The 23,790-nt window shown below is 43.2% G+C and overlaps 1 protein-coding gene across 2 annotated transcripts in view; it reads left to right on the top strand.

Moving 5' to 3' along the window:
• The window catches only part of RXFP1 (relaxin family peptide receptor 1), a 548,429-nt gene that overhangs the window by 516,094 nt on the left and 8,545 nt on the right, over positions 1-23,790 (top strand). For both annotated transcript variants that reach the window (XM_073576626.1, XM_073576616.1), the window contains exons 16-17: positions 3,411-3,821; positions 18,647-18,865. In XM_073576626.1, coding sequence (XP_073432727.1) covers positions 3,411-3,821; positions 18,647-18,865 — 630 coding nt within the window. The remainder of the gene's footprint in view (positions 1-3,410; positions 3,822-18,646; positions 18,866-23,790) is intronic.

A 23,790-nucleotide genomic window follows, 5' to 3' on the forward strand; every position in this document is an offset into this window, starting at 1 on the left:
TATTTCTCCGGCTGTGATCGAGGGGTCTAGGGCATCGTAGGAACCCCCCACGGCTACTGCTAGTTGTGTTGATAGGTTCAGGGGTCTGCAATCTGATAGTTGCCAACTTCTCTGGTTTTCTGGACTTAGCTTGTATTTCTGCTTTTGCCTCCTACGGTGACTCATTCATAACAGTGACCGTTCTGCAAACCCTGTCTTATGAGGAAAGGTTGCAGGATTTGGGAATGTTTAGCCTGCAAAAGAGAAGACTGAGAGGAGACTTAATAACTGTCTACAAATATCTCAAGGGCTGTCACATTGCAGAAGGATCATCTTTATTCTCATTTACACAAGGAAAGACTAGAAGCATGGGTTGAAACTGAATGGGAGGAGACACAAATTAGATATCAGAAAAAACTTTTTGACAGAGTGATCAATGAGTGGAACAGGCTGCCTTGAGAGGTGGTGAGTTCTCCTTCAATAGAAGTCTTCAAACAGAGGCTGGACAGATATCTGTCTGGGATGATTTAGCGAATCCTGCTTTGAGCAGGGGGTTGGACCAGATGGCCCAGGAGGTCCCGTCCAACTCTACGATTCTATGAAGATAGATTTTGCGAAATACAGGGATATTTTTGAGCAAAGCCTATTTCAGTCTGTCAGTTATTTGAGATTCCAACAAAACATTAACCCAAAGCATACTGCTACAGCAATAGTCAAGTGGTTTAAGGTGAAATATTTAAATATTTTGGAGTGACCTAGTCAAAGCCCAGACCTTTGAGGTCTCAATCCATTTGAGATTCTGTGGTCAGACTTGAATATTGTTATTCACCAGAGGAAACCATCTAACCTGAAGAAGTTGGAGCAGTTTTGCCTTTAGCAATGGGCAAAAATCCCATTGACAAGATTGCAAGATTTGTAAAGCTTATAAAGACGTATCAAAAGCAACTTGCAGCTGTAATTGCTGCAAAAAGAGGCTCTACAAAGTACTGACTTCAGGAGGGTGAATAGTGAAGCACATTGAAGTGTTCAGTAATTTTGCCCTACTTGCTTGCTTCATAAAAAAAAAGAAAACCAAATATTCACAGTTTGTAAGCATGTTCTTTACATGAACTGATGTAAACCCTCAAAAAAAAACAGTGAAATTCCAGGCTGTGAGATAGCAAAACATGAAAAATGCCAAGTTGGTGAATACTTTCGCAAGCCACTGCGTGTATATGTTTACATATAAACACACATCTGGAAAAAGACACACACATCTGGAAAAAGTCATTGCAGTTTTAAATACATTTTTTAGCCCAAATCAAGTCATTTCAAATGTAGTGGACAATATTAGAAAAGGATTTAGACTTTTCATTCTCTTGCTTGATCCACTATTGGCTTTGGCTCCTGAAGACTTAATGAAAAGTTACAAAAGCAATTTTACTCCAAAAAGTAATTTGCTTGAAATCACCCAAAGTGTCAGTGTCTCCAGTACATGTGGTGACAGTATTCGCACGTCCTATATACACTTACACACGCAGGCAGACCCATTCAAATAGAGAAAAAATTCCAGCTACTATAAGATCCATTTATTGAGTGAAAAGTAAGACAGAGTTCACATGATAGTCTCATAGAGACTATCATGTGAACTCTGTCTTACTTTTCACTCAATAAATGGATCTTATAGTAGCTGGAATTTTTTCTTTTTTTCTGGAGTAACTACACGCTGGACGACATGATTCCTTGCTCCCACACAGTACAGGCTGTTTTCAAGTGAGCTGGTAAGCCCCCTTTTTTTTTTTTTTAGACCCAGTCAAATCTATGGGTCTGCTTGCATGTCAGTGTGTTTCCATGGACCATGTGTATGTGTGCAAAATACGTAGATATGTCCGTTTTTTGCGGGTAGCATTGTCCACATTATGTCCCGCACACTTGCACACTGATGACACATGGATGACATCCGTGTCACCGTGTGTCATCAGTTTTACACATACCAGCATCTGGGAAAAGCTTTACCGTTAGTGCTGTTACCAAGTGCCTGGTGCTGAATCCAACTCTCATCATTGTCCCCTGGTATCACTGCACTCAGCATATTAAATAAATACATTTAAAGGGAATCTGTCACCCTTTTTTTGCCCTATGAGCTGCCGGCATTGACATCAGGGGCTTATCTACAGCATTCTGTAATGCTGTAGATAAGCCCCCCGATGTAACCTGAAAGATAAGAAAAACACGTTAGATTATATTCACCGGAGGGGGGCGGTCCAGTTCGATGGGTGTCGCGGTCCAGTCCGACGCCTCCCATCTTCATACAGTGCTGTCCTCTTCTTCCCTTCCTGTAGTGGCTCCAGCGCAGGTGCACTGAAATGCCCTGTTGAGGGCAGAGCAGAGTCCTGCAGTGCACAGGCGTTGGGAGAGGTCTGGCGCCTGCGCACTGCAGTATTCTGCTCTGCCCGCAACAGGGCAGAGCAGTGCGCCTGCGTCGGAGCTACTACAGGAAGGGAAGAAGAGGACGACATTGTATGAAGATGGGAGGCTTCGGACCGGACCGCGACACCCATCGGACCGGACCGCCCCCTCCGGTGAGTATAATATAACTTGTTTTTCTTATCTTTCAGGTTACATCAGGGGCTTATCTACAACATTACAGAATGCTGTAGATAAGCCCCTGATGTTAATGCCGGCAGCTAATAGTCGAAAAAAGGGGTGACAGATTCCCTTTAAAAGAAAAATGACATGGGACCCCCTTAATTTTACTAACCAGCTAAGAGAAAGCAGACAGCTTGGGGCTGGTGTTATTATTCAGTGAAGAGGGCCAATAGCTATGAAGATTCCCAGCCTTATAATAAATTTACTGATGTGACAACTCACAGCAAGAGAAATTTCTCACTCTGCGAGCCGTGATGTCAGTAAGGTTAATGCTGTGCATAGGCTGGCTCACACAGAGCTTACCATGAGAACTGCTGCCTGTGAACCTACAGTAACCTCGTCACTGTAGCTGGAAATTTTTCACGGTACTCTGTGTTCCGGCTGGCGTGGTGAGTGGTCACGTTACTGTTGTCACCACTCACCACACCATCCGGATGTAGCAGAGTTGGGGATCGTCCTGGGCCCTCATCATTATGGATTAACTCTCTTCTCCATGATCAGAGCCCATAATACAAGTATATGAGGGTATTGCAGTAGATATATAGTAGCGGCAGATACACCTTTCACTCACTGATGATGAGTCTATTTCTATAAGACTTTTACATCAATTATATTACATATTAAATTATATATGTAAGGTCATCTGTTTTTACATGAAGCATTTTCTGATCCAGCTACAAATGCAGGACAGGGGTACAATTTTGGCATCAGTCATGTCCAGCTCAGGCATCAAAATTCTGACTGGACACATGTGATGCATAGAAATCCAACCTACCTACCTACCATTAATGCTTGTTTTCCAGGTGCTGATTGCCTAATGGGATTATACCTATTTGTTATTGGATACTATGATCTGAAATACAGAGGAGAATACAACAAGAACGCCCAGGCCTGGATGGACAGCACACAATGTCGGCTGGTTGGATCATTGGCCATACTCTCCACAGAAGTGTCAGTCTTACTTCTTACCTACCTGACTGTGGAAAAATACATTTGCATAGTGTACCCTTTCAGATGTCTGAAACCAGGAAAATGCAGGACAATAACCTCCTTAATACTTATTTGGATTATTGGTTTTATTATAGCCTTTCTACCCCTCAGCAATGAAGACATATTTCATAACTATTATGGAACTAATGGGGTCTGTTTCCCCCTACATTCAGAACAGCCAGAAAGCACCGCAGCTCAGATCTACTCAGTAGCCATCTTCCTGGGTAAGCCACTGAAAAATCTGTTAACTCGGCTAAAAATAAAAAGAATCTTCTCATTAAGACGTTCTGGGAAGGTTGGCGAAAAAAGGGTCATCAACGCTGAAAATATCTTGCTAATTTCCATGATGGTTTTTATAGATCTATGTCGTTTTCTGTGAAACTTCATGCCATCCACTAATCCATGTTTTTCTTGAAGGACTATGTGCCCCAAGGCCTGGATGTCAGGGGCTGCCAAGAAATCACTCTGCTTTGGTCACAGACTTAAGATACAGAATCTGAAAAGTGACTGAATCGGTGTCTTGCATGTAGAAAAGCCTAGTTATGACTCTGTGCCTGAGCTCACAGGGCTACAGCCGCTTACTTGCAACACCACAAAATCATATTGTGTCTTCAGAGACAATCACCCCAAGAAGCAGGGTGACCTATTTTGGTCACTATTATAATGGAGTCCATTGTGAAAGATTACTTCAATCTGATTTTAAGCAGCCATGGTAACGCAAGCCATACATGGTAGATCAATGTTGGTGGAACCCGCCACTGTCAGTGGGATTGGTCAACCATCTCGTGTGTAAATGTAGCAATTTTCTCTTAACATCTGCTGTTGGATGTGGTTGTAGGATTTCAATCCTTTTGCTCTCATCTCAAGGAAGATAAACTGGTGTTAATAGTAGTAGTGTTTTATTCTCCAGTTGACATTCACAACACATGAAAGCTAGGCTGAGCTCTGGGGTCGGATGAAATAGCTGGGCATTTGTCAGACAACAATCTGAAGTGTATGACTTGCTGCACCCCTTAAAGCTCAATGTCATACAGTAAATCAGATCGTTTATATATGCCTGCTAGTTGGTACTTCCAAAAACAATACAAAAATCTGAGAGAATCAAGGAAGTTTTTACCAAAAATATTCAGATATTCTATTTCAATTAATGTAAGGCATTAGTGCAACAAGAGTATAGACAGGGACAGCAATACAAGTAAAAGCCGCAAAGGAATTCAAGATATAGTGTAAACATAATATATATCTATTGCACAAAAAGGGGTTTACAAATGGGTATAAAGGGAATATTCCAAATTCTATAAAAGCCAGATGCCAATCAAAGATGTAAGGAGCAAAAAATGCTTCCCAGCATAAAAAGTATCACTTATATAAAGTGCATGTGCAAAAAGTGACTGATGCAGAAAAGGCATTTTTTTTTTCTCAATGTCATACAGTTGTGCTCAAAAGTTTACATACCATAGCAGAATTTTAGCTTTCTTGGCCGTTTTTCAGAGAATTTGAATGATAACACCAAAACTTTTTCTCTACTCGTGGTTAGTGGTTGGGTGAAGCCATTTATTGTTAAACTACTGTGTTTTCTCTTTTTAAATCATAATGACAACCCAAAACATCCATATGACCCTGATCAAAAGTTTACATACCCTCGTGATTTTGGCCTGATAGTATGCACAGAAGTTGACACAAATGGGTTTGAATGGCTCCTAAAGGTAACATCCTCACCTGTGACCTGTGACAAATGCCAGGAAAATTGTTCAGGATGCAAATAAAAACCCACAAATAACATCAGCTGAAATACTGGACTCTCTGAAAACTAGCGGTGTGGCTGTTTCAAGATGCACAAGATGAACTTGAAGAAAAATGTGCTGCATGGGCCATTACTGTGCAAATGCCACAAAGTATATCGCCTACAATACGCAAAACAGCGCAGAGACAAGCCTCAAAACTTCTGGAACAAGGTAATTTGGAGTGATGAGACTAAAATTGTATGTTTTGGCCACAACCATAAAGTTACATTTGGGGAGAGGTCAACAAGGCCTATGATGAAAGGAACACCATTCCTACAGTAAAGCATGGAGGTGGATTGCTGATGTTTTGGGGATGTGTGAACTACAAAGGCACAGGAAACTTTGTCAAAGTTGAAGGAAAGATGAATGCAGCACGTTATCAGCAAATACTGGAGGCAAAATTGCAATCATCAGCCCAGAAGTTGCGCATGGGACATACTTGGACGTTCCATCATGACAACGATCCAAAACACAAGGACAATTCAACCTGTTATTGGCTACAGCAGAACAAAGTGAAGATTCTGGAGTGGTCATCTCAGTCTCCTGACCTCAATATCATTGAACCACTCTGGGGAGATCTCAAGAGCGCAGTTAATGCTAGACAACCCAGGAATTTACAGGAACTGCAGCCTTTTTGCCAAGAAGAGTTGGCAGCTTTACTATCTGAGCAAATAAAAAACCTAAATCAGGCCAAAATCACGAGGGTATGTCAACTTTTGATCTGGGTCATTTGGATGCTTTGGGTTGTCATTATGATTTAAAAAGAGAAAACAAAGTAGTTTGACAATTACTGGCTTCACCCAACCACTTACCAAGAGTGAAGAAAAAGTTTTGGAGTTATCATTCATATTCTCTGAAAAAAAGGCCAAGAAAGCAAAAATTCTGCGGGGAGAATGTAAACTTTTGAGCACAACTGTACAATCTGCCGGGGTATGTAAACTTTTGAGCACAACTGTACATATCCCTCAGGCTTCAGTGCCCCTGCACTCCTCTCATCTGCAAAGGGAAATCTGCCTATGCTTGCAGCTCAGTTCTGACCAGCGACATGACCATGCTGCTGATATCATATGAACTGTCAATATTCAGGAGCGCACAGTCACCAGGCAAGCAGGAAGCAGAGTAGCAGAAAAGCGGTGCGCTCCTGAAGAAAGAAAATTAGACATCCCCTTTAAAGGGAACTTGTCAACAGAAAAAATGATATTTATCTGTAGGGGTAATCTGCAGGTTAATAGCTTTATTAACCTGCCCGGCTCCCGCACTTAGCTGAACGTTGCTGGGAGAAAATTATCTTTATTTCCCCACAGTGTTCCAGTTTCAGTAACAGGGGTGGTGCAGGTTCAGTCAAAGCTCTGAGATTACAGAGGGGCGGCTGTAACCATGCCCCAGCACTGACTGACAGCCGAGCCAGCGTCAGTCAAGTTCAGGGGCACACTTATAGCCTCCTATACAGAGCGTTGACTAAACCAGCGACGGCCCCGCAACTGAACCAGAATGCTGCAGGGGGGAATAAAGTTCATTTTCTTCCCTCAGTGTTCAGTTAAGTGCGAGCGCCGGACAGGTTAATAAAATTATTAACCTGTAGATTAACCCCCATATCTGCGGATTAATAGAGAATTTTCTGGTGACAGGTTCCCTTTAAGGCTTACACACAAAAAAAAAAACAATAATATGTTATTGCCAAGTGAAAAGGATTTTGGTCAAGCTTCTAGGCTTCTTTTTACACCTAAAAATTATAATGAGAAACTTCCAAGTATACAAGGAGGACTCATCCAATCTAAATGAACAGTTAATTAAGTCAATGATTACATTTAGTTGTCCTTTCAGTATAAGTGTACAGAACCGGAAATTAAAGGGCAGGACATCCCATTCATCACCTCTCGAACCGGCGCTGTTCCATTGAAATAGGAGCCAGGTCTCAGTCCCAGCGGTTGAGGAACATTGTTATGCCGTGGGGTTACTAATGGACTGCTTCAATCAACTGCAACTCATTAGCTGACACTGATAGGCTCTAAGGCGCCCTGGGAGACCCCACACCACCATCATTGGAAAAGTGTTGGTACAGGAAGTATCTGTTATTTTTATTGTACCCTGAGGAATCTAGTATTTAAGAAGAGATAAGACGCCCCATACACAAAAAATTGTTAATTCCTTTTCTGGTGAAACTGATGGATATGAATCGAAGGATCAGACATTTTTTGAACATAATTAGTTATACCAAAGTACGTCCCACTCCCTGTATATCATAAGCAGATATGGCACTCCAAAACAGAATACTAACACAGATGGACTTACAATAGTAGTCCCAAGAAGCAAACCATAAATATAAAAAAGCAAAAAACTTTTTATTGGGAATCATGAAATACAGTAAAGACCATAAAGATATACAAACACAGAGTGTCCAGTGGGGGGGGCCCTTAGTACGGCATCTACATCTTCACAAATAGCAAGTGTATCTCTCCAAATCTACCAGTAAACACATCATCATATATAGTAAATATCAAGTTTAAGGTAGAAAGTGTAAAAAATACTGAATAGATAATTTAGAGCTAAAGTGACCCTAGCATCAGATATTATTATCACCAAAAAATATTGTCTATATGTACAGAGTCAATGGACATTAATACCCAATCAAAAAATGCAATAGAAAATTGCACATATTTAAATGTGCCAAGCTCAACCATAGTATACAAAGGGAATATCCGACAGAAAATAGGCTAAAGTGAAATGGGAGAAAAGTATTACCTCTAATGCCGCAGAATAGCGTCCAATGCCAGGACCCGTGTCAGAGCCGCCCAAGAGACCTCCCTCACACCAACGCGTGTTTCGCCCTAGCTTCTTCCGGGGGCTTTTTTTGAACATAGATCATTTTAACTAAGGTGGTCTGATAGCGTTGTAATGCTATGAAACTACAGAATAATCCTATATCAGACTATTAATAGCGTCTGGTGACATGACAGGTTCCCTTTAAGCCAACTTGTTGATGGCATACATTCAGTAGGGAAAAAAAGTATTTAGTCAGCCACCAATTGTGCAAGTTCTCCTACTTAAAAAGATGATAGAGGCCTGTAATTGACATCATAGGTAGACCACAACTATGAGAGTCAAAATGAGCAAACAAATCCAGAGAATCAGTTTGTGTGATTTGACAAGATTTATTTTGCAAATTATGACGGAAAATAAGTATTTTAATGACCACATTAACAAAAGTTCAACTCAATATTTTGTTATATATCCTTTGTTGGCAATGAAAGCAGTCAAATGTTTTCTGTAAGTCTTCACAAGGTTGGCACACACTGTTGGTGGTATGTTGGCCCATTCCTCCATGCAGTTCTCCTCTAGAACAGAGATGTTTTGGGCCTGTCACTGGGCAACATGGAATTTCAAATCCCTCCAAAGGTTCTCTATGGGGTTCAGATCTGGAGATTGGCTAGGCCACTCCAGGACCTTCATATGCTTCTTACGAAGCCACTCCTTTGTTGCCCTGGTGGTGTGCTTGGGATCATTATCATGCTGAAAGACCCATCCACGTTTCAGCTTCAATGCCCTTGCTGATGGAAGGAGGTTTGCATTCAAAATCGCACGATATATGGCCCCATTCATTCTTTCAAGTACACGGATCAGTCGTCCTGGTATCTTTGCAGAGAAACAGTTCCAAAGCATGATGTTGTTACCCCCATGCTTCACAGTAGGTATGGTGTTCTTTGGATGCAACACAGCATTCTATCGCCTCCAAACACGAGGAGTTTTGTTTCTTCCAAACAGGTCTACTTAGGTTTCATCAGACCATATGACATTCTCACAATACTCTTCTGGATAATTCAAATGCTCTCTAGCAAACTGCAGATGGGACCAGACATGTACTGGCTTAAGCAGGGGGACATGTCTGGCACTGCAGGATCTGAGTCCCTGGTGGCATAGAGTGTTACTGATGTAGCTTTTGTTACAGTGGTCTATGCTCTGGTCATTCACTAGGTTCCCCGTGTGGTTCTGGGATTTTTGCTCACCATTCTTGTGATCATTTTGACCCCACAGGTGAGATCTTGCATGTAGCCCCAGATCGAGGGAGATTATCAGTGGTCTTGTAAGTCTTCCATTTTCTTGTTATTGCTCCCACAGTTGACTTCATCACACCAAGCTGCTTGCCTATTGCAGGTTCAGTCTTCCCAGCCTGGTGCAGGGCTACAATTTTGTTTCTGGTGTCCTTCGACAGCTCTTTGGTCTTCACCATAGTGGAGTTTGGAGTGTGACTATTTGAGGTTGTGGACAGGAATATTTTATACTGATAACAAGTTCAAACACATGCCATTACTACAGGTAATGAGTGGAGGGCAGAGGATCCTCTTAAAGAAGAAGTTACAGTTCTGTGAGAGCCAGAAATCTTGCATGTTTTTAGGTGACCAAATACTTATTTTCCACCATAATTTGCAAAATAAATCTTGCCAAATCAGACAAGGTGATTTTCTGGATTTGTTTTCTCATTTTGACTCTCATAGTTGTGGTCTACCTATAATGTCAAATACAGGCCTCTCTCATCTTTTTAAGAGGGAGATTTTCCAGAATTGGTGGCTGACTAAATACTTTTTTCCCCATTGTATACAGCAATATTTTGTATCATAGTTTACACATTTTGAAAAGTAGGTGTGTAAAATGCGTAATCAATTTGCTGCATAGCATGCATTATTCATTGTTTACAAAACATACTATGTATACTAGTAAACTACTACATCCACAACACTGCATTGGAAACTCGCAGAAATATTCCCATATAGAAGATTACATGGCTCCATTTTTGCTATAAATATTTTGCTTTGCGCTTTCATAGTCAGAGCTTTGTGCCTGTGCCAAAATGATAAGGGGGTCATAGCTATGCTCTCTATCAGACCTAGCCCAGTGCTTCATGCGCTTCTTCTAAAGGCTCCACAGCTTCACTTCTGTAGTTAAGTTAAAGCCATAATCTTTTCAGCAGCTTTAAAATAAATGTTTTGATCAGGATCTAGATTCTTTATCAGAAGCTCTCCTAGGAAAATGTCCTTACCGACTAAGACCTGGGGTGGGAATTAATAGAGGGGAGAGAAATCTGAAAAGTATTAATACTGTATGTTACAAATATAGGAAAGATATTAAGCTCTGGGTTAACATGAGAGTGCAGCTAAGCTCAAGTCTGCATATCATTAGCAAAAACCTACATTTCGAGCTGAGAACTATTGCGAAATGGTTATTATATTTCCACATTTTATGTCCCCCGATCTTCCCTATAAACTTTCATGCTACAATTGGATCTGAATGAGTAGAGTATGGAAGGCTGAGGGAACACTTCCGAGAATACTACTTCTGCAGGCTGTCATGGTTAGGACATGGTTAATGTCCTGGTTTCTCAGGGTTAATTTTGCTGGCCTCACTTTGGATCTGGGAGGGGTATTTATACTCACTCCAGACTAGGATTCCCTGTCAGCTATACTGTTATTCTGACTGTGTGACTGACCCCCCTGGTGTGCTGGTAAACTGCATTGCTTGTTTGATTCCCGTGTATGACCCGGTCTGTCCCCTCACTCTGCTCTCTGTCTCACGATTTGGTACTATTGTCTTCTTTGGTTCTGACCTCCTGGCTTGGCTATCGTTACTCCGTTACCGTTTGCCCCTTTTGTACCGTCTATTGCCCGTTCTGGTTTTCTGATCTATTACTACGTCCTGACTATCCGCTTTGGTGAACCCTTTGGTACTGTCCTGCTATCTCGTGCTTTGACCCCGGCTTGATCTGGTTTCCGTCCCTGTCTATGCCCCTTGGTAACTTGTCCCTTAGTTACCTTTCTAGGAGTTTCCCTGCAGCTCCTAGCTCTGTGGAGCTTAGGCCATGCCCCCAGCAGTCACGTGCTTCAGGTCCTGATAAAACAAAAAGCAAAAAGCACAAATATCATGAAATAAAAAGTAAAAAATAAACAGCAAATAATGCATAAAAGTGACGTAGCAGGATGGCTTGTACATTATTTTGATCAAAATTATGTTTACTAAATACCCTTATTATTACTTTTATGCATTATTTGCAGTTTATTTTTTGCTTTTTATTTCATGATATTTGTGCTTTTTGCTTTTTGTTTTCTCTGGTTAATGGTCATGTGTTAATATGCACTTACAATGTGCATACACATTAATTTACTTTCTCAGTTCAGACTCCAGTTTTTTTATTCAGGGCCTGATAGTCTGAAGCACACATCGTCACCGCTGCTGCCCTGCTCCACAGGTATCTTTGAGCACTGTTTTTGTACTCAGGACACGCGCACTGGCTCAGTGAGCAAGTGCAGTGCGGTGTTCCTGACATTATAGCTGACCATTTCAGTTTTTTTTTCCTCTGAAAGGAAAAAAAAAAGGGTGTCATCCTCATGGATCCCATACAAGCTTTGGATGATCATGTCAAGCACCTGACCCAAATGTTCCATAAACTCAATGTGGAACAGCGCACAATGGCCCATACCCAGCAAGAGTGGGTTACTGTGCAGGGGGCTGTTGATGCAGGGAATCCTAGTTCTGGGGGTAGAGATGTGTCATTAGTGTCCCCCCAATCTCCGGTCAAATTGCCAGACCCTTTCTCAGGGGATAAAAAGGAGTTCAGGTCTTTCAGAGAATGATGCATGCTTTTTTTTTCTCTAAGGCCCGGCTCCTATGGGGACGAGTTCCAGAGGGTGGGGGTCATTATTTCCCTACTTTGGGGGGCTCCGCAAGCATGGGCTTTCTCTCTCTATCTTCCTCTGCTCCTGATTGTATGTCTGTGAACTTGTTCTTTGAGGCTCTGGGGCACATCTATGATGAGCCTGATAGAGTGAGTTTGGCAGAGGATATTGTGATGAGTATGACACAGGGGAGGCACTCTGCTGAATGGTTCTGCTCAGAGTTTAGACGTTGGACGTCCGAAGTATCCTGCAATGCCACCGCCCTGAGGGGGTTGTTCTGCAGGGGCCTATCTGACCATCTGCAGGACGCTCTGGCATTACATCCTCCTCCTGATACCCTGGAGGACGCCATGATGCAGGCGGTCCGTATGGACCGGAGACTCTGTGCTAGAGGAATGATGCAACAAGAGTCTCCCTTGTACCCCAAATTGTGTGACACTGCACCTGTATCTGAGCCCATGGAGGTTGGGTCGGCCTCTGTTAAGGAGAAAGAGAGAAGGCACCATAGAGACAACCTACTATGCTTTTACTGTGGAGCCTCTGGACATTGGAAAAGGTATTGGCCCTCCTGCCCTTCATCAGAGAAACGACTGAGTCTGGGCAACAATCGAGAAGGTTGTCCAGACTCCCAGGTACATTTTTTTTCACGTACAAAGATGGTGCTCCAGGTTGAATTGGAACTTGCTGGCGTTCCTGTTATGACCACCGCCTTTGTTGACTGTGGTTCCTCCATTAATCTGATTGATGCCCAAGTTGTGACTCTTAATAAGATAGGGACAGTCAGGTTAAAAGACCCTGTTAAAGTTGTGGCTGTCTATTCATCCCCTCTTACCCGGGATGGAATTTGCTTTATGTCTGAAATTTTTTCTATGAAAGTGGGTTCCACTCTTGTGGAAAAGTTAAGCTGTTTCATTATGAATAATCTGCCTGCAGGACTGGTATTGGGGATGCCCTGGCTGCAACCCCACGATCCTCTCATTGATTGGGTGAAGGGGAGATCATCCGATGGGGTTGTAATGATAATGGTTTGTGTGGTGATCCGGTTCCTTTGGTCACTCCGATAAAATCTGTATCTGTGTCGTCTGTCAGTCTGGTGGGTATTCCGGAGTACCTGAGAGACTTTGAAAATGTGTTTTCCGAAAGCGAGGCTGAGGCACTCCCACCACATAGACCATATGATTGTGCTATCGATTTAATACCTGGAGCCAAATTACCCAAGGCTCATTTGTTTAATTTGTCTGGGCCTGAGCGCCAAGCTATAAAAGAGTACATTAAAGAGAGCCTTCGCAAGGGGCATATTCGTCCCTCGGTCTCACCCGTGGCAGCGGGGTTTTTCTTTGTAAAGAAAAAAGATGGTGGGTTGCGACCGTGCCTCGACTTTTGGGAACTGAACAAAATTACTGTTAAGAACACGTACCCACTCCCGTTGATTCCTGATCTATGCAACCAACTCACGGGGGCCAAATGGTCTTCTAAGCTCGATCTACGAGGGGCTTATAACCTTATAAGGATCCAGGAGGGGGACGAATGGAAAACGGCGTTCCTGACAACTGAGGGGCTGTTTGAAAACCTGGTTATGCCCTTCGGTCTCACTAATGCTCCTTCTGTTTTTCATTAATGTTGTTTTTTCTGACTTGATTGGGCGTTATGTAGTCATTTACCTGGATGACATCTTGATATACTCTGAGGACAGTCAGTCGCACTTACACCATTTACGTACGGTTCTTATGAGACTCCGGGAGAACTATTTGCATGCTAAGCTGGAGAAGTGCTCATTTTTTATGCAAGAACTATCTTTTCTGGGTGTAATTGTATCCGGGGAGGGATTCCGCATGGAACCAGGGAAGGTTCAGGCCATTACCAATTGGGTGCAGCCTCATGACCTGAAGGGGTTGCAGCGATTTCTGGGCTTCTTTAATTATTATAGGAAGTTCATTAAAGGGTTCTTGCAGGTGGTGAAACCCTTGACGAACCTCACTCTTAAAGGAGCAGCTGTAAAAAATTGGTCCGTAGCCACAAAAGATTCCTTCCTTACACTAAAGAAGTGTTTTACTACAGATCCTGTGTTGGTACAACCCGATACTTCAAGATCTTTTATCGTCGAGGTCGATGCTTCGGAGGTGGGGGTGGGGGCAGTATTGTCACAGGGCCCCTCTACCCTGACTAACCTCAAACCCTGTGCTTTTTTCTCTAAGAAGTTCTCTTCGGCCGAGAGAAACTATGATGTCGGTAACAGGGAATTGTTAGCGGTTAAATTGGCCTTAGAAGAATTTAGGCATTTTTTGGAGGGGGCCGCTCATCCCATTATGGTCATCACTGATCATAAAAACCTGGCCTATATCGAGTCTGCTAAGAGATTGACCCCCAGACAGGCTTGGTGGGCACTTTTCTTTTCTCGATTTCATTTTACCATCACGTTCCGACCAGGGTCTAAAAATGTAAAGACGGATGCCTTATCCCGAAGTTTTGATTCTGTGTCTCCTCCAGAACCTCCTTCCTCCATTCTTCAACCAGGAGTGGTTGTAGCCGAAATCTCCTGAGTTACAGAGGGAGATCCTGGAAGCACAAGCTCAAGCTCCCAGGAATAAACCCCCAGTTAAATTGTTTGTACCCGAACAATTCCATCTCACACTCCTTCAAGAATTTCATGATTCTGTGTTAAGTGCACACCCTGGTATTGCAGCTACCTGGGGGGCAGTAGCTAGGTCTTTTTGGTGGCCCTCTATGGGTACTGATATAAAAAGGTTTGTAAATACTTGTGGGGTGTGCGCTCGCTCTAAAAGCTCTCAGGTCCAGCCAGCCGGGGAATTGGTGCCTTTGCCAATTCCGGATAAACCATGGACACACCTGTCCATGGACTTTATCACTAATCTTCCATCTTCCAAGGGCAACTCAGTGGTATGGGTAGTGGTTGATAGATTTTCTAAGCAAGCCCACTTTGTGCCATTACCTGCGTTACCATCTGCTGAAACCTTGGCCCGCTTGTTTATACAGCACATTGTTTGGTTGCATGGAGTGCCTGTGAACGTGGTGTCAGACAGGGGTGTGCAATTTGTGGCCAGGTTTTGGAGAGCGTTTTGTATGAAGTTGGGGGTCACGTTGTCATTCTCCTCTGCCTATCACCCGGAATCCAACGGACAGACTGAACGCACCAACCAGTTGTTGGAGCAGATTCTGAGGTGCCTGGTCTCCTCCAGACAGGAATACTGGTGTGAGGTATTACCAATGGCAGAATTTGCATTTAACTGTCGTATTAATCAGTCTACCGGAAAGTCTCCCTTTCAAGTCAATTATGGGTTTGTTCTGCAGTTTGGGGAATTTTCCCGTATGGATTCGGATTGCCCTGGTGCCGAGGGGATGGTACAACAGTTAAAGACCCTCTGGAGGGAGGTGCAGGGGAACATTTCCAAAGCCCAGAAGAGGTACAAACATTTTGCAGACAGGAGGAGGGGGTTGGGTCCTGCGTTAATTGTGGGGGAAAAAGTCTGGTTGTCCACCCGTAACATCAAACTTAAGATACCCTCTATGAAGTTGGGCCCCAAATTTATTGGCCCATACAAGATTGTAGAGGTGATCAACCCGGTGGCATACAGATTACAGTTGCCCACCTCCTTCAAAATATCTAACGTCTTCCACAGGTCCCTATTAAAACCTGTGGGGACAGTTAGAGAAGATCCCTCATCCGTGGCTCCACCAGTATTGGTAGAGGGTCAACTGGAGTACGAGGTAGGGCGCATCATTGACTCACGGTGGGTGCGCCGGAGACTTCAGTACCTTATTTATTGGAAGGGATATTCCATTGAGGATCGGTCATGGGTTCCAGCCAGTTCGGTGCACGCTGATCGACTGGTGCGGGCTTTTCATGCCAGATACCCTGAGAAACCTGGGGTCCACTGGCCCCCCATTAAGAGGGGGGTACTGTCATGGTTAGGACATGGTTAATGTCCTGGTTTCTCAGGGTTAATTTTGCCGGCCTCTCTTTGGATCTGAGAGGGGTATTTATACTCACTCCAGACTAGGATTCCCTGTCAGCTATACTGTTATTCTGGCTGTGTGACTGACCCCCCTGGTGTGCTGGTAAACTGCATTGCTTGTTTGATTCCCGTGTATGACCCGGTCTGTCCCCTCACTCTGCTCTCTGTCTCACGATTTGGTACTATTGTCTTCTCTGGCTCTGACCTCCTGGCTTGGCTATCGTTACTCCGTTACCGTTTGCCCCTTTTGTACCGTCTATTGCCCATTCTGGTTTTCTGATCTATTGCTACGTCCTGACTATCCGCTTTGGTGAACCCTTTGGTACTGTCCTGCTATCTCGTGCTTTGACCCCGGCTTGATCTGGTTCCCGTCCCTGTCTATGCCCCTTGGTAACTTGTCCCGTAGCTACCTTTCTAGGAGTTTCCCTGCAGCTCCTAGCTCTCTGGAGCTTAGGTCACGCCCCCAGCAGTCACGTGCTTCAGGTCCTGATAGTCTGAAGCACACATCTTCACCACTGCTGCTCTGCTCCACAGGTATCTTTGAGCACTGTTTTTGTACTCAGGACACGCGCACTGGCTCAGTGAGCAAGTGCAGTGCAGTGTTCCTGACACAGGTATTAAATGATTGGGAAAACTGAAGTCCAATATGCCCAATCTATGTTTTGATTGGGAAGTTTAACTGCTCGGATGCACAGTAGCTAATCTTAGGATTCTGTGTGTATGACAAACTTACTAATAATTAGAACATAAAGATTCACGCTGCCCTGGTCCAGTGCTCAGATCGATCCTCTGATGCACCCAGATGAAGGCAGTCATCCCTTCTGTTGTTGGCATCCTCTGCCCAGCATCCCAGGCACTTCTTGTGCTTATCAGATCATGTAGTGTCATGGCATCAGGGTCTAATAAGCGCAAGAGCTGGACGTAGAATTGAAGACTAACTTTATCCAGCTACTACCGGACTGGACACTGGACTGGAACAACACAAATCTTTTTGTTCTACTTGTACTAATATTTGACTGCAAATTGCTAGGATATACCTTGAATATGTGATTGTTGTAGGTTGTAGTAATGTAGATGGCTATAATAAAGGGGTAGCTGTGCTCAGTGGGATGTTGCATCCCCATCATATTTTACGAGATATAGTACCACCTTCACCTATGTACTGTGTTACTCTAGCAAGTGTGTGCAAAAGTGATACTCTTTAGCATACATTTGGACAAAATTTATATGAGAATTGTAACAAATACAATAAAATCTCCTTTATCCACCATATATTACATACTAGACATCTTCTTTGAGAAATCAAGTCCGCTAGAACACCAATTTTCAATGCAATTTTGTGGTTGTCTCAAATAAATATCACAGTATCAGTATTCTTTTTTTTTAGGTAGACAAACATAAATTTTAGACTCATATGACATACAGTGGGTAAGGAAATCATTCAGACTCCTTTAAATTTTTCACTCTTTGTTTCATTGCAGCCATTAGGTAAATTCAAAAAAGTTAAAAGTTTTTTTTCTCATTAATGTACACTCTGCACATTTTGTTTAAATGCAGATTGCACATTTTCTGTTAGTACAATAAACCTCATTTGAATCCAGAAATATAACTAAGTCCATCAGTTATTAGATATATGAAACTGAAATAGCTGTTGCAAAAACCAAAATTGTTATAAAGAAAAAAGGTTAACATTAATAGGGGTGCCCAAACTTTAACATATGACTGTATGAAAGCCTGCATAGAGTTTGCTAACAAAAACACATGAAGGACTCCCAGACTATGAGAAATAATATTCTCTGGTCTGATGAGACGACGATAGAGCTTTTTGGTGATAATTCTGTGTGTGTGGAAAAAAACAGGCATTGCTCATCACCTGCGCAATACAATATCAACAGTGAAACATGGTGGTGGCAGTATCATGCTATGGGGGTGTTTTTCAGTTGCAGGGACAGGACAACTGATTGCAATTGAAGGAAACATGAATGCGGCCAAGTACAGAGAGATATCCTGGATGAAAACCTCTTCCAGAGAGCTCTGGACCTCAGACTTGGCTGAAGGTTCACCTTCCAACAAGACAATGACTCTAAGAACACAGCAAAAATAACAAAGGAGTGGCTTCAGAACAACTCTGTGACCATTCTTGACTGTCCCAGCCAGAGCCCTGACCTAAACACAATTGAGCATCTCTGGAGAGACCTGAAAATGGCTGTCCTTCAGCGTTCACCATCCAACCTGACGGAACTGGAGAGGATCTGCAAGGAAGAATGGCAGAGGATCCCCAAATCCAGGTGTGAAACACTTGTTGCATCATTCCCAAGAAGACTCATGGCTGTACTAGCTCAAAAGGGTGTATCTACTCAATACTGAATACATATGACTATGTGATATTTCAGATTTTCTTTTTTAATAAATTTGTAAAAATTTCTACATTTCTGTTTTTTTTCAGTCAAAATGGGGTGCAGAGTGTACATTAATGAGAAGAAAAATGAACTTTTTGAATTTACTAAATGGCTGCAATGAAACAAAGAGTGAAAAATACTAAAAACTTTCCATACCCACTGTACATGTAAATGTGGCCTAACATGTGTACTAACTCAGTTCTGCTTTGCTGTGTTTGCCCCAACAGGAGTGAACTTGGCAGCGTTTATCATCATTGTGTTTTCCTATAGCAGTATGTTCTATAGTATCCACAAAACTGCAATTATGGCAACTGAAATCCACAACCACATCAAGAAAGAAATGACCTTAGCTAAGAGGTTCTTCTTCATCGTATTCACAGATGCCCTGTGCTGGATTCCTATATTCATACTTAAACTCCTGTCCCTGCTTCAAGTTGAGATACCAGGTGGGTGTAAGTTTTCTACTAAACCAGTGACCTTTGGTATTCACCAAATATTCAGAAATAACCAAGTAGATTTCCTTCCATTCTCTGTAAAATGCATTCAACAGCTAGCATGATTGTGTCAGTAATCCTTGTAGCATTGCCGTAAATAGAACAGACAAATGGAAAAGAAAAACGGTCATGTGAACGAAGCGTAACAAAAATTGAATTTCTGAAAAAAAATAAATAACTATGGACGACTAACTAGGCTGCTAATTACGGTATGTTTTCTGATACGAAATGTCTACTATATCCAACTGCAAGCAGCCATTATGAATGCAACTATCTAATATACAGTAATATAAAACTTTTTATTAGTAGAATCATAGAATCATAGAATCGTAGAGTTGGAAGGGACCTCCTGGGCCATCTGGTCCAACCCCCTGCTCAAAGCAGGATTCGCTAAATCATCCCAGTCAGATGTCTGTCCAGCCTCTGTTTGAAGACTTCCATTGAAGGAGGACTCGCCACTTCTCGTGGCAGCCTGTTCCACTCATTGATCACTCTAACTGTCAAAAAGTTTACATTCATATAAAAACTGCATAATGACGTTCAAAGGTATTAGACATATGCTTCACATGTGGAAAAGCAGATCTCACAACCTGTAGCCTGCTTTGCTATTTTGTGGTTTCCTCAACCGTAAGGAAACAGAAAAACGTTCATGTTGAAATGGAAAGTAGGTGACCCCTATTTCTCCAACATGTGGATGTTTCATAAGAATAAACCGCACTGATCAGACTTTTATGGCATATGCTGTAGATACTGGCAGTCCCTGAGTTGCGAACATCTGACAGCTCATACTTACAAAGAGATGCTATTGCTGTAACACAAAGGGTTCCAGGTTGCAGCCAAATCATACTGCTCAGCATTCAAGCAGTTGTCATGTGCCAATGAGGGGTGCTTGCCTTTTTGGGTCTGGTTCGCAATACAATGCTGTACATTACAGGAAGGCTCTTGTTAGATGTGCAGATGAGGGATGCCTGCCTCTCCTAGGCCCGGTAGGATACAGTACTGTACATTACAGTAAGCTGTCTCTTATTAGATGTGCAAGCGAGGGTGCCCACCTCTTCTTGTAAGTCTTTGGTCACATCACGCCAGAATCAGGACACAAGCCTTTGTTACATCAGGCCTCCTGATGAGCCCTAATGGGTGAAACGCGTGGAGGCGTATAATTCTCTATGGCTGGTGGCAGTTAACCAGATGAGTACCATCATTCTTGTGGCAGCAATATGCAGCATTTCTCATCATTTCTGTTATATATGGCTGTTTCTCTTTCCTGATTATTAGTTGTGGGGTTACACACCGTGTATCTGTGTCACTACAATACAGAGTATAGATTGGATCATAGTCTGCAGTAAACCTGCTAATTATAGTTATATGTATGCAAACCATTTTTTTTTCTCCTACCATGAATGTGTTGCATCTTGGGTCTTTCATTGACCTGATTGTAGTTTCAAGTTGGTTTAGCATTGGTACTCATCTGTGTCATTAACAATTGGCATTAAAAAGCAGTATCTATTGCAGCAGTTTTTGAACACAGTCTGCATGCTTAGAAACCACTTCCATTTTATACACGTGGTTAATGATGGGGTTATAACTTCTTTTGGGCAATATCATGCAACATTTGAAATGTGGCATTGTTGGTCTTTTTGTTGCTATTGGAAAAAGTGTGAACATACACTGCATGCTTAGAAAACACTGATTTAGGCTATGTGCCCACGTAGCGTTTTAAAACGCTCACTAAAAACTGGACTCCTTCCCAGAAATCGCGCGTTTTTTTCAGCGCGATTTCACCGCGATTATGATCGCGATTTTCGTGTGCGATATTCAAGCACTTTCCAAGCGATTTGAAGCATCGCTTGGAAAGTGATTGACAGGTTGGTCACACTCGTCAAACATAGTGTTTGACAAGTGTGAGCAGGTTTTTACTATTGAGGCCGCCTATGCGGCCTCAATAGTAAAAGATAGAATGTTAAAATGCTAAAAAAAATAAAAAAATCGGGGTATATTTACCTTCCGGCGTCCCGCGCTGCCATCCCGGTCCTCAGCGTTCCCAGTAATGCCTTGCGAGACCTGTGATGACGTAGCCTCGCGTTGCTATAGCGATCTCGCGAGACCGCTAGAGTCACGCTAGACTACGTCATTACAGGGCCTTGCCACAAGGCATTACTGGGAACGCCTAGGCCGGGAATGCAGCGCGGGACACCGGAAGGTAAATATACCCCGATTTTTTATTCTTTTTTTTACAGGGGTATGGTGCCCAGGGCCTGGAGGACAGTCTCCTCTCCTCCACACCGTGGGCACCAACCACACATGAGACGCTTAACTTCCCACATGGTGGGCATAGCCACATGCGGGAAGTAAGCGATTCTCATGCATTCCTATGGGTGCGGAATCGCGGCAATTCTTTGCAATTCCGCACAAAAGAATGAGCATGCTGCGATTTTTTCCGCGATGCGATTCCGCCGCGGAAAAAAGCGCAGCATTAGCACAGCATGTGCGGAATGCCATAGGAATGCATGAGGGGCGTTCTGTACACGATTTTTAAACGTTTTTGCGCCGAAAATCGCGGCAAAAACGCTTAAAAATCGCTACGTGGGCACACGGCCTTAACCAACATTAGGTTTTTCCTACAGTGATCAGACCACATCTGAGTTGGCTCTAATAGTTTTCTGAGCACCATTTTTTCATCAATGCCAACTATTAGTTGGCAGTGTAAGCAGTATCTAATTTCTGCAGCAACTTTTGTAATTTAGTCTGCATGCTAAGAGACTACAGTCTATTTTGGCAAACCAAGGGCCCAAACCCCTGGAGTATTGTTATCTTTTGACCACATTGTGAAATTATGTCAGTCGTCACCAATTGCCTATTGTGTTCTTTTTTGTTCTTAATTGGGGTCTAGGGTCCTCTTAGATAAAGGATCGTCTATGTCTATTGATAGGGGTTCCTTTAGGACATCGGGTAGAAGGGTTCCCTTAGTGGCTGTAGGGTGTTACAGGGCTCCCAGGGTCAGTCATCGTGGAGCGGGGGCGCCACAATGTTCCCCCCTAGGGTGCCAACCTCCGCAGTCAGGAAGGCGACAGCTTAGTTGACGTAAGAGGGACTTCTAGCTTACCCATTTTTAATTGGTAATATTGGAACACGGTTGTTTTTGTTTGTGCACTTTTTTTTGGTGTGAACCATTGTATATGGTTTTTAATCAATAAAGATAATTTTTAGGGATATATATGATTTAAGTCTGGTACTGTATACTATTGTACATTGCAGGAAGTTGGCTTTTGTGGGTGTGCAGACGAGGGGTGTACACCTCTCTTCTAGGTCTGGTACAGTATACTATTGTAGATTGCAGGAAGTTGGCTTTTGTGGGTGTGCAGACGAAGGGTGTCCGCCTCTTCTTCTAGGTCTGGTACAGTATACTATTGTACATTTCAGGAAGTTGGCTTTTGTGGGTGTGCAGATGAGGGGTGTCCGCCTCTTCTTCTAGGTCTGGTACAGTATACTATTGTACATTGCAGGAAGTTGGCTTTTGTGGGTGTGCAGACGAAGGGTGTCCGCCTCTTCTTCTAGGTCTGGTACAGTATACTATTGTACATTGCAGGAAGTTGGCTTTTGTGGGTGTGCAGACGAGGGGTGTCCGCCTCTTCTTCTAGGTCTGGTACAGTATACTATTGTACATTGCAGGAAGTTGGCTTTCGTGGGTGTGCAGACGAGGGGTTGTCTGTCTCTTCTTCTAGGTGTAGTACAGTACACTATTGTACATTACAGTAATTTGGCTCCTGTTGGATGTGCAGACAAAGGGTGTCTGTCTCTTTTCTAGGTCTGGTACAGTCCTCTATTGTACATTACAGGAAGTTGACTCTTGTGGGTGTGCAGACGAGGGGTGACTGTCTCTCCTTCTAAGACCGGTAGGATACATTGCTGTACATTACAGTAAGCTGGCTCTTGTTAGATGTGCAAGTGATGGGTGCCCACCTCTTCTTCTAGGTCTGATACAGTACACTATTGTACATTGCAGGAAGTTGGCTTTTGTGGGTGTGCAGACGAGGGGTGTACACCTCTCTTCTAGGTCTGGTACAGTATACTATTGTAGATTGCAGGAAGTTGGCTTTTGTGGGTGTGCAGACGAAGGGTGTCCGCCTCTTCTAGGTCTGGTACAGTATACTATTGTACATTTCAGGAAGTTGGCTTTTGTGGGTGTGCAGACGAGGGGTGTCCGCCTCTTCTTCTAGGTCTGGTACAGTATACTATTGTACATTGCAGGAAGTTGGCTTTTGTGGGTGTGCAGACGAGGGGTGTCCGCCTCTTCTTCTAGGACTGGTACAGTATACTATTGTACATTGCAGGAAGTTGGCTTTTGTGGGTGTGCAGACGAGGGGTGTCCGCCTCTTCTTCTAGGTCTGGTACAGTATACTATTGTACATTGCAGGAAGTTGGCTTTCGTGGGTGTGCAGACGAGGGGTTGTCTGTCTCTTCTTCTAGGTGTAGTACAGTACACTATTGTACATTACAGTAATTTGGCTCCTGTTGGATGTGCAGACAAAGGGTGTCTGTCTCTTTTCTAGGTCTGGTACAGTCCTCTATTGTACATTACAGGAAGTTGACTCTTGTGGGTGTGCAGACGAGGGGTGACTGTCTCTCCTTCTAAGACCGGTAGGATACATTGCTGTACATTACAGTAAGCTGGCTCTTGTTAGATGTGCAAGTGATTGGTGCCCACCTCTTCTTCTAGGTCTGATACAGTACACTATTGTACATTGCAGGAAGTTGGCTTTTGTGGGTGTGCAGACGAGGGGTGTACACCTCTCTTCTAGGTCTGGTACAGTATACTATTGTAGATTGCAGGAAGTTGGCTTTTGTGGGTGTGCAGACGAAGGGTGTCCGCCTCTTCT

The sequence above is a fragment of the Dendrobates tinctorius genome, unplaced genomic scaffold, assembly GCF_039654945.1.
Source record: "Dendrobates tinctorius isolate UK_male_01 unplaced genomic scaffold, ASM3965494v1 ptg000008l, whole genome shotgun sequence".
Taxonomy (NCBI): Eukaryota; Metazoa; Chordata; class Amphibia; order Anura; family Dendrobatidae; genus Dendrobates; species Dendrobates tinctorius.